The sequence below is a fragment of the Mastacembelus armatus genome, chromosome 14, assembly GCF_900324485.2.
Source record: "Mastacembelus armatus chromosome 14, fMasArm1.2, whole genome shotgun sequence".
NCBI lineage: Eukaryota > Metazoa > Chordata > Actinopteri > Synbranchiformes > Mastacembelidae > Mastacembelus > Mastacembelus armatus.
In genome coordinates this window covers 16,769,303-16,781,550 of record NC_046646.1, presented here as the reverse complement: position 1 = coordinate 16,781,550, position 12,248 = coordinate 16,769,303, and the positions used below count along the sequence as shown (strand labels likewise).

The window sequence follows — 12,248 nt, the reverse complement described above, 5'->3', positions numbered from 1 at the left end:
ATAGCTCGTTTGATTGCATAATGGCCTATGGTGGGTTGTTGCGAGATCCTTTTCAATTAAATAATAATTATAATTAATATTACATACACACACACTAGGCTAGACTTAACCAAATTTACAGTGGCAATAATGTTTATTTTTATGATAATATATGAAATGTATAATTTATGAGAGAATTTCCATCTAAATCTGCAGCTTATTTTGGTTTTTTTTAAACTTATTTTTAATTTTTAAAAAACAATTACATACATGGTATAAAACCATTACAACATACATTTGGCATTTTCACCCATTTCCACCGAAATGACTGATAAACAGTCTTAAAGACAAACAATATTAAGAATAAATTAATCACTATCCAGCAATTAGAAGAGTCATTTTTTAACAATACTTGCTGGGACACCTGTGCTTTTCCGACTATGAAATAACTGCAAAGTGTAAAAGGCCTATTGCCCTTGGAGTAAGTCAGGGCTGTTTCTGAGCAGTGGGACTGTTTAAAAGGGTCAGATGGACAGAGGGACTGTTTGTTTTTCCAGCCTCTTAGAAGAGCTGGTTTTGGCTGGTCAAGGTGCCTGCTCATATAAGCACTTTGTGGTGTGAAGACGGTTCTGGCACTGACCCTGCCTACCCTCCTCAAACTCCCATCTCCCTGACACAGGCAGAGTGATGCCAAGCTGAGTGCCAGCTTCCTTCAGGCTCTGAATGAGCAGCACTGCAATCCCGGCCAAGAAAGAATTAGAAATGGAGGAGCAGGAAGGACAGGTAACACATAAATGTGCAAAACAGAATAGATACATCACATGAAATAATGTCTTTTTTCAGATGAATTTTAATAATCACCACAATTGGAGTATGATGAAGTGAGAAAGATCTGGCAGACAGACTTCTCTCAAGCCCATAAATACTCTACTGTAGGAGGTTAGTCATCAGCGGTTAGTCCTGTGGGAGATACTCTTACATTTCAGACTGTTACTGAAAGTGTTTCAAGGTTAAAGCAAACACACAGTGCAGTGAAAGAAGAACTAAAGCTTTTAGTTATATTTCAATATTTTACAGTTTGGTATATTTTGAGTGTAACACAGCTCAGCATTCTGTGTTGGCACACAACATGCAGAATCGCATTAAAATGAAGCAGCTTTTGTGCTAGTATTGTTTAACTGTCAGATGTTCATAAAACCTGAAATATGAGCTGTGGGGAAGAAAGGGATCTCCTTGACGACAGTCTCAGTTACTGGTCTCCTTGTTTTTTTTTTTGTTTTTTTTTTAGAGGTTTGTAAATATAACATACAGATATGAGTGCTACACATGCAGAGGAATAATATAATGCTGGCAAAATAAAATTGTTGGACCAGTTGCCAGTTCCTTTTATCCTGAGATATGTAGCATAATGTAGGTTCATACTTACATGTGTGTGTGTGTATCCTTTAACCACCTGGGTACATGTCAGGGTAGCGAAGGCCTCTTGTGTGTGTTCATTGATGTGACTGCACACAGTGTTGGATGAAAGGACAGATTGAAGGATACAAGTGTTTATGCAAAAGGGTGATGTTCCCTCATAAAACTAATTAGTAGTTTTTATTTCTGTGTGCATGGTGACGATGGCAGTGGTTCTTGAGTGCACTCAAGTGTGTTCAGGCTGTTTGTGATCAACCTTATTGCTATTTAGGCAGCATGTTTATTTATATGTCAATTAAAAGCCCCACTCAAGCAAATAATGAGTGCAGAAATGCTTGGGAGTCTATCATTTTTATGGATGCCTCATTAAATGGAGGATGTATTTTTGATGTGAGCATTTGCATCCTGAAAAATATTTTCTCCCATATCCTTTATTTGTCCCCCACCGCCTCTCTTGTCTGACTGTCCTTCCCTTTTTCCTGGTGTTCTTGGTCCAGTATCACCCATGTTGTACTCACGTTTCAAGGTGTTGACTCTGGTGGAGAAGAGACAGTTATTATCAGGGAGCCTCATTCTTTCGCTTACACTGCATTTACTGTGCTCGTTCTTGTTTTTCTCTTTAGTTTTGGTCACGAGACTCAATTTGTTGCCATTGTTTGCATCACCCCTTTCGTCTTCCTGTGATGCTCTGAACTGTACATGGGTGGGAAGTGTGAGCAGAGAGAGATTATGCTTTTGCTGTACATGTGTAGGTATGCCCTGGGGATGTGTGCGTTTCTGCGTTCAAGTCACTGTGTATCTATCGGCGTGTTTCCACAGTGCGAAGACTCACTGCGCTCTCTTCCTTAAGGCTTCTCTTGCCTGGAATGTGGAGCATCGTCACACTGGCAGGTTGTATAGATGTTGTAGGATACAGTGATCCCCAGTGTGCTCTATAATTGGGAATCTCAAAGGAGAAGGGAAAATTCAATGTGGGATGAATTAATTCTTCCTCTTTTTATTCCATGCCTGTTTCAGGGGTGCTCTCTAATCTGTGCTAATGCATTCGCAGAGTGCACTGAATCAATTCACTGCACTGAGAGACAGAGAGGAGAGAGAAAGGGACAGAATGAAAGTGTAGTTTAAATGACAGAGCCTAAAGTCTAAAACCTGATCAATCACAAAGTGACAGTGAAACTTAAGGCAAAGCTTCACCTAAGGCATCTCACTGGAGCTGAGCCTAAGTCTGTCAATTAGCCAAAACGTGAAGAATGCATGCTTGGTGTTTCTAATGATTACTGCTGCTAATTTTCCATTTATGTCAGTATTATATGTGGCAGCATTGGAGAGACAATGCACCGCCCTCAATCTTCTTTGTGTTTTTTGTAAGACCATCCGTCCAAAACCTCCAAACAATAGAAACACAGACTGAAAGCTTGGTGGAAAGATGCCATTTATCTTTTTCATTCATATTAATGTGAGAAACAATAGTCTTATTGGTCCACACAGATCTGATGTTTTCATCTGTCTCTGCTTTTAGCTTCAGTGGAACGGGAGCTTCAGCAAAACAAACTGAAAATGCACATAGAAATAAGAGGACGGAAATGCATTTTCTAAACCTATAAAGAAACTTAGTGTGGTATCATTGTAAATATGAAAATTTGCTGTACTAAGGCAAGTTAGAAAGTCTGTGAACTGGTTGTAGCAGCAAAACCCATGAGTGTATTTAATTTACCCAGGGTACATTGTTTCATAGTCTCAATGAAATGAATATCATGGTATTTGTTTTATATTAATATGTATGATGTAGCAAGTGACAACAGTTTCACATATCACAATTATGAAATTTATTTTGCGTTTTTTTTCCCCCCAGAGCTTTTAACCACATTTCCTCCATGGATGGTGTTTGCTCAGTTGTCATGGTGATGGCTCAGGCAGCAATGTGTCCCACTGTTATGCAATAAATAAGAAAAAAAAAAAAGTACATATATGTAAAACAAAAATGTCAGCACCACCTTTTGTTTTTCATTTTATAAACTTACAACTGCAATTACAGTATAATTTTGTAAAAATATAATCAAGCCATTAGGACAGACCACTGATTTAACTCCCAGCTCTACACAGAATAGATTTCTTTTCTATTGAATAACCATATATCAAATGACCTATCCCTTTATTAAACACATTCCGTTTTTATTTTTGACCATGTTCGCATATTCTCTTGTTCACGTTAGAGGACAGAAATCACAGGACTACTCTCTTTTTTCATTTCACTGTCAACATAATTTCTGTACTTTTTTGTTTTTTTTTTTTTTAAAATTAGTTTCCTACTCGGCCCATGTGAGGACCACAGTTGTATGGACACAGATAATCACATGCACTCTCTTTAATTGTTCTTGTAATTTTTCGTCTGCTAGCTTCTCTTTGCGTCCTGCATGTTTCTGTGAAATCTGATTTAGTAACCTCGACGGTGTGCTGTCTTAGCTTGTTGGTTGCTATGGCTACGGTTTTTCTGGTGAGAGTATTATGCCGAGGATGAACTGTGTGGGTATGTTTGTGTTCATGTGGTGCCTGAGTGAGTGTGCCTGTGTGTGTGTGTGTGTGTGTGTGTGTGTGTGTGTGTGTGTGTGTCTGTGTGTGTGTCTGTGTCTGTGTCTGTAATTACAGTGCATTGGCCATTAAAACATTTGCACTCAATTTTAAAGGTATGGTATCCTATGATTAATGCTGTCTGAGAGCACAGGGACTGAAAGATGTTCTAACAGCACCAGTGTGTGTTTGCATGGTTGTGTGTGTTTCTGAGCAGGCCAGTTTTATACCTGCTGTATTTTGAGAGTGATTGTAGTTCGCACTTCACAGGAGAGAGAGTGGAATAGAGACCAGGTTTTGTGTGCGTGTGTATGTGTGCAGAGAGGGAGGACATCTATTTGTTGCAGTATGTGCGGCCCCTGGCAGAAGAAATGCTTTCCTATCCACAATCAGCATCCATCAGAAGCCAGGCTTACCTCTCCTACAGACAAAAGGTTAAATGCTTCACTAAATCATTCCCTCTTTTTGTTCTCTCTCTCCTCCCACTTGCTTCACACCACCCCCCTTTTTTTCCTGCTCAACACACTGCTTTCACTATCCTCCTTCCTTTACATTGGTTTCTTGACTATTCCTGCCTCCCAAACCATGTCCCTCCCCCTCTCTCTTTCTTCATCCTCCACCCTTCCTCCTCTTCCCTCACCCTTTTCCAGTTGGTGGGTGGCGAGTTTGACCTGGAGATGAACTTCATCATCCAGGAGGCAGAGAGCATCGGCTGCATGGTGGAGCTGTTGTCCCACTGCGAGGTGACGTGCCAGGCTGAGATCTGGAGCATGTTCACAGCCATCCTTCGCAAGAGCGTACGCAACCTGCAGACCAGCACAGAGGTCGGCCTCATCCAGCAGGTGCTGCTCAAGATGAGCACTGTGGACGATATGATTGCAGGTGAGCGACGGACAGATAAATGTGCATATGTTGTACATATGGCTGAAATCTCAATGACGTGTAGCACGGTTACATCCACATATACATGAAACAAAAAACTATTTTCTTTGTTTTACATTTTGCAGTGATTCCAATTATGCATTAATTTGCACAGCAGGCTAAGAGATAAGACAGTAAGTTCAGAACTGATAGCTGTTATGTTTAACACGTCATCGATCCATAAAATTCCTCTCGTGCAACACAGTAATATCCTCAGCTCTGCTATTTGTATGTAGGGTGTGATTGCACATACAGCACATACACAGCCATCTCTTTATATGACCATATTGACCTTGACTTCCACTTAATGATGCTTTCGAGTGTATGTCCTCTCCTGCCGTCCCCCCACAGCGTTCTTTCTGTCCTGCCTAGAACCGCAGGATGCATAATCTGTTTTATAACTATAACTACAAGCTTTCTATGCTCAACACAGCACTTAAATCAATCTCATGCCAATTCTCACACACTCCCTTACTGAACCATGATTCTAAAACTTATTTAAAATGACCTACATGGATTGATTGTACCAAAAACAGAGCTTGGGGGGTTTCAAATCTAGGACATGATGTATTACGTTTTTCTCTCATACCGAGCACCTCTGTGTGCTAGCCTCCTGCTTTATTCCCAATCGCTGGGCTCTAGCTAATGAAATATTGTGGGAAGACTCTATTCATATCTAGCAGGCCTAATGGGAAAGAAGTGCCTTTGTAAGCAGATTGCCTCAGTCAGAGAGGGCTGTGCTGTGGCTCTGCCATACCCAAGCTGGTCTGTTTTATTGTATAAAATGAAAGTCAAGGAGTCAGGGAGGTCATTTTGACTAAACAAATGTCTTTTAACACAATACATTTTTTAATTAGCTGCTTAAATATTCAGAGGGAAATATTTCTGAAGCCTTGCTTTTTCAGCTTCATGACATGTAGTCATTAAACATGGAGGAGTCTAGGACTGGTCTGTGAGTCTTAGTGAGGTTGTTTCCAGGATGCTACATTCAGTGCCCATTGCCTATTAATATGCAAACATATTGAAGGAAATACTGCATTTACTTGACAAGAGTTAAATAAGGATATTGATGCCATTCATGATGTCTGTATGGTACATTTAAATCTAGAGCCAGCAAGTGATTCATTTTATCTGAGACTCCTTTGGATTTTACATTACATTTTTACATATTTTACATTATTTTTTGTAAATGGTGCTGGTGGGTTTCATTAGCTTTTGGAGATGCCCTCGGTAACTGTTTCACCGTTTTTCCATCAAGACTCATTCACATAACATGCAATCTTATTGTCAATATTAGCTGAAGTATTACTTTACACAGCTCTGTGTTTGTTTAGCTAATATCTGAGAGTACTTAATACTTTCTCATGTTTGAATATTTGGTGTTTCAGGATCAATATGCACTAACAAGATATTACATTGTGGTTTACACATGAATCACTCAATTGCAATGCACAGAAATTCTCCTTAAGATTCAAGGTTGTATGCATTTCCTACAGTCGAGGTTCCCTGAGCACTTTTTGAATGCACTTACTAATTGATTCCTGAACACTCAGTGTGTCAGTAGAGGTACTGACTCACAGGATGCCTTGTTTTAGCTGTCTTAACACTCACTGTCTGCCTTTCTCTCAGACCTCCTGGTGGACATGCTGGGAGTCATGGCCAGTTACAGCATCACAGTGAAGGAGCTGAAGCTGCTCTTCAGTATGCTGAGGGGAGACAATGGCATCTGGGTGAGTTTCTGGACACAGATACTACATGATGCTCTGATAGCAGAAGAGTGGCAGATATCTAGGAAAATCCCCCAGTTTTTATTTCCCTATTTGTATTCTTTTACCAGAGCTGCTCTTGATTATTGGGTTTAAGACCAATTTTATATTTATACTTTTTCCATTTTTCTACAATTAATATTTAGGAAGGTAAATATATATGATGCAAGATTACAAAAGATACAAAGATTAAAAAAACTGTCACTAGTCTGAATGTCATTTAATGGGATGATCATGTTAATAGACCAGAATAGAGGATGTATCTCTGTTTATGTTTGGATTGATTTGTGCTGCATGTCAAGACAAGGACAATTTAGCTTGTGTTTTTTCCTATAATTGATTTTATTAATGCAACAGACGTTTTATTCTTATTGGTATTAGTAAGTAACAGTCTAATCAGCTGTGAAGGTGAAACATTCATGAAATGGACTGAAATCATAATAGTTTTTTTTCCCAGGCAAATCCCTTGTTTCAGTTTTTAACGTCTGTTTTATTTTTTATTTCACTCATACACTTATTTTATACTTATTTTATTACAATTTCATTCTCTTGTTTCAGTCTAATTGTAGTGCTGTCTTTTTAACGGCTTCTTATTAATAAAATTGGTTTTTGGATTAGGTGAAGAGGAGAAATACGTTGCTCTTTTGCAGTTGCTGACTCAAGTTTACTTTAGGACCTATGGTGCCTTTGAGTACCTGTTAATGAGATTCATTTAGGAGTTAAGAGTCTTGAGTGCTTACTGCAAATTCCACTTATAGTGCTGCTTGTTGTTGTCATTTTTAAATGCTCCCTGCAGTTTGCTGATTGGCTTCCAGTCACTGGGTTTAGTTGTGGAGTGGATGCTTTAAAAACTGAACTGTGGACATTTAGCGTGGTTTTATTGGTTTACCCTTCGGTGAGCAGGGACGGCAGAGTTCTCCTCCGCCGTCCCTGCTCACCGAAGGGTTTTGTGGTGCCTTGACAGCTGCTGATGCCTGCTAGCTATGTCAATATACCTCGTCTCTTCTCGCCAGTCTAACCCTCTACTCAGCCTCCGTGACATCCACCATCAACAATCCCTATTCACTGATCAGTGGTCCACAGCAAGATCACCATCCATCCCCTGTACACTCTCTCCATACCACCTTTCTCCAATAACTATCAACTCCCCATCTACCTAGCCCCCATTTCCCTGTCATTTCCAATTTCTCCTCCTGCCAGCGACCCTCTCATTGATTTAGGGGTTGCCATGGTATTGATCAGGTGTTGTCAGGGGAGGGTGGAAGGGATTGAAGCGTTATTGACCGAGTGGAGTTGTGATAGAGATGTGAGGTCACACCATGTTTTTTTTCCTGTGTGTTTTACCAAGATCTCACTCCTGTGTCACTGAAACGCACCTGTCACATGATGATAAAACTCACCTTCTTCCTTCCTCATCTCCTGTAGCCAAGACACGCTATCAAGCTCCTGTCTGTGTTGAACCAGATGCCTCACAGACACGGTCCTGATACCTTCTTCAACTTTCCAGGACGCAGTGCAGCGGTGAGACTGAGCGATATACACAAACAGCACACACACCTCAGCTTTATTATCATAAATTTGTCTAATTTATTCTTTGTGCATCCAAATTGCTAAAGAGCCCTTCATGGCATTCTTGTTTGCAGTCAGTCAGCACTCCTTAATTGGCACTTACTCCACCAGTGCACGGAGTTGAATGGTGAAAAAGAACTAATAATAAAACTGATTACTATAAACATTTGCAAGAGCTGCTCTGATGTATGTTTCCTTACCCAGGCTATAGCATTGCCGCCAATTGCCAAATGGCCTTACCAGAACGGATTCACTATCAACACTTGGTTCAGACAGGATCCACTCAACAACATCAACGTGGATAAAGACAAACCATACCTCTATTGGTGAGTAGTACACCAATCATTTGGACCATTGCATGATAAAATAAAATCCCTGCAATGGGGATACAGGGACTATAAAACATTGTGAAGTACTTTTTCTGAATTTAAATGAAACATTCAGACTCAGCACGACACTATCAGTGTTTCTTTTGGCCATGAATCTTTCATTTCTGTTTTGTTTACTCAATGACATCATGTCAATATGTCTGCCAGTGCTCTAACAGAGAAATTTAATAGAAGACGAAGAAACAAAAATGTCAATGGTAAACATTGGGTCTTTGTGTCAGTCCTTCAGAAGAAGGGTGTCTGCAGATTTTTTTAGTTTAGAGAGAAAAGGCTGTACAGGATGCACAGGGCTGAATAAAACAAGTTCAGGGAGGCTCCCTCTGCGTGTTGAAAGGTATTCTGGTGAAAGTAAGAAGTAACTAACTAAAGTGAACAAAAATGGAGAAATATTCACTGGACTGCAGACTTTTGCTCTGCTAAAGGAGAATTTAAAGTCATTGTTTTGTTCAATAATTGTAAATTCAAAAGATAAGTGTACACAGGCAAAGCAGCAAAGCCATTTGAAAAGATACAACCATTTAATAAGGGACACTTTAGTTTGATATATGATAAAAACAATTACTTTAACTGCCCATTGCCTGAAATACAAAAGATTTTTCTTTTTTTTTCTATTATGGGAGTGTTGGACATGATCACATAGCTACAGGTCGCTGTTGTTAGTAATCCCCCTTCTACAGGTGTAAGAATCCTAAACAAATAATCTCTTAGCTGAATAAATTAATATTCAGAATTTACCAAAAGTTTGTTTACTGAAGCAGTTGAGATGACAGACATTTAACCAGACTGAATGACACAGACAGGAAGTTAACAGATAAACAGATAATGAATTAGCACATAACTTTAAATGTCATGGCACTCTATTAAGAGTGTGCTGCTGGGCGGATGCGTCTGCTCGTTGTGCATCCATGGACATCTCTGGCCTTGAAGGTAGCGTTGCAAGTGTAAGCCGTTAGCCACTGTGAAGCTTCATTAGCTTTGACCTTTTATTTAATTGAACTCTTTTACTCCTCTGCTTGGCTTCTTCCCTCTTCACTCTGTGATGCTAACCAACAGCGTCCTGCCTTCACCTCTCCCCCCCTCCCAACTTCAAACTCTGAGTCAATACTGACAGAAGGATAATACTGAAGAATCAGGGAGCTAGTCGGCTTCAGGAAGGATAACATGCGTCTGTATATTCTCTGGGTACCATCACAGGGATGAGTTGTCACCATAAAAAGTGTTCGGATGTTATGCTGTTTCCTTAGTAACCATTTGTCAGGAGTGTAGAAAGGGGGAGGGTCCGCTCCTCTGGCCCTGGTCTTATCATCATCCCCCATGTGCAGCTGCTACTACAGCCACCTGTCTGATACTAGGCTCCACGGCTGCGTGAAGGCTGCAATAACCCACTATGTGCAGTCCTGACATGGACGAGGGATTCGCTTGAGAGGGATTTATATCTGCTTTCTGGTTCCACTACATGTGTGATCCTTCTGCGGCTATTTTAGTAGTGAAGTGTGTCTTCTTGTTTCATGAAGTAGCTTAGCTCTGAGGCTGGGTTTTACATGGATGTTACGAGTGCAGGAAGAGAAACATTAGGGGGAAGAATGGAGAAAAGGGGATTATTAGTATTTCTCACTGGGAGCCCTGGTGCTGCTGCAAAGAAAGGACTTTAAAATCCTACTTTTTCATGGCTGGTTTTTGCTTAAATAATCTCATACTGTAGGCGGCTGTGAAAAATGCCCCAGTCGTATTGTAGGAAGATTTCTTTTCAAAGAATCTTGTCTGTGCGTTTTACTTGGTTCATTTAACAGGTGACAATGAAAACACTGAGTTACAAATCAACTGAAATGAGTGCAATTATTTCTGGTTCTTTTGCAGTTTTCGCACCAGTAAAGGAATAGGTTACTCTGCTCACTTTGTGGGGAACTGTCTCATCGTGACGTCATTGAAATCAAAAGGAAAAGGCTTTCAGCACTGTGTGAAATATGATTTCCAACCCCGCAAGGTAAGGAAACACACATCCTTGCAACCAAATATCTCATCTGAATGATTTTTAGCCATCTTAGTGCCACTTGTTAGATGAGACAGCAAGACGCCAGTCTGGCTGCTCTTTTCTTCTACATATTCTCTCTTTGCACTCGCTAGGTGTGTTGATGACTCTTGATAAGGTCTGTCAATTAAGACCGCACACTGCCTCTCTACCGCACTGTCAGCATTCTGCTGCTGTCCTACACACAAACATACACACACACACACCATTGCATGCGCACACACACACACACACACACATACACATACACATACATTCATTTGATGAGATAGCCTTCCACAGTGTTTGCTGACCCGGTAAAATGTCTACACTGCCTAACAAAGTTCCCAGTGGTTTAATTTAATCAATTTATAAGTCACCATGTCTCACAGCATTGTGTCCACAGTGTGCATGTGTGTGCATGTATGTATGGTTAGTTCACTCCCCGTCTATGCATGCACCAGCAAAATTTTAGCAATTAATGGTATGTTAAGGTGAGCTAAAAACATAGCAACAAAAGCGATGTGATAGGTAGCCCTCTTATAGAGAGACTAAATGTTAGGAGGAGCATTCTCAGTATTGCAAAGACAGCAGGAGGCTTGTACCAATATTCTTCAATAGTTTGTATTTATTAAATAAGTTAAAAAAAAATCAGATAACTCATTTCACTCACCACATGCTTCAATATCCTCAAATAAAATTGTCTTTCGGTACCAATGTACAAAATAATATACAAAAGCATCTAAGAGTAGAGCTAAGGCAGTGAAGGTGAGGCAGGGAATTCAGAGTTTTACAAAAGCAAAAGAAATGCATTCAAACAAAATGTGTGTTTATATTTTTCAGTGGTACATGATCAGCATTGTCCACATCTACAACCGCTGGAGGAACTCCGAGATCCGTTGCTATGTCAACGGTCAGCTGGTCTCCTATGGCGATATGGCCTGGCACGTAAACACCAATGATGTAAGGGATGATTTTTGTCATGTGCACTGATCTGTATGATGAACAATTATGATTTAGGATTTCAGAAAAACACATAAGGTAATGAAGAAACTTTCACAGACCTAAAAGGCAGTGGTGCAGTGCAGGGTTACTCCTAAATAAGGGCTTCTGTACCTGCCTCAGAAATCCATTGCTGCTGTGGCTCTACTTCACATTGCCCTCCTATTGTGATATTGGCAGACATTAAAGGTTTGTCCTCTATATTCATCAGCTTGGGTGGAGTTGCCCTTGGGCCCTATTCCATCACCACTCACACAAACTCCAACTTCCAACTTTTCCATTAGCAGGCGGCAGGTAGCATGACCCCTCAGTGGCAGCACAGCCTTCATTACACTTCTTCCTGGTTGGCTCTTGACATTGCTGCAATTACTGAGGGGTGGTGTTATTCTATAAACTATAAGTAATTCCTTAGCCTTGGGTTAAAATGCAGCGTCTTGAAAACACTCTTACGAAAAGAAATGTACAGTTCACAAGGGAAAGAACAGGTCTCAAAATGTGTTGATGCAGGATTTGTTTTGTCCTAAAGGATGAAGATAATGCTGTGATAAAGGCTCTCACAGGAATGGAGCAGATGAAAGATGAGTGGACAGAAAGAATGTAAGACTAGGTGATGCCAGGGTTGGAACAGAT

General features: G+C 40.3%; 1 protein-coding gene across 1 annotated transcript in view; it reads left to right on the top strand.

Annotated features, from left to right (window-relative positions):
* The window catches only part of nbeaa (neurobeachin a), a 73,691-nt gene that overhangs the window by 17,845 nt on the left and 43,598 nt on the right, over positions 1-12,248 (top strand). Inside the window, exons 2-7 of the mRNA XM_026328555.1 lie at positions 4,614-4,845; positions 6,514-6,614; positions 8,076-8,171; positions 8,424-8,545; positions 10,466-10,592; positions 11,460-11,579. Of these exons, the coding sequence (XP_026184340.1) occupies positions 4,614-4,845; positions 6,514-6,614; positions 8,076-8,171; positions 8,424-8,545; positions 10,466-10,592; positions 11,460-11,579 (798 nt within the window). The remainder of the gene's footprint in view (positions 1-4,613; positions 4,846-6,513; positions 6,615-8,075; positions 8,172-8,423; positions 8,546-10,465; positions 10,593-11,459; positions 11,580-12,248) is intronic.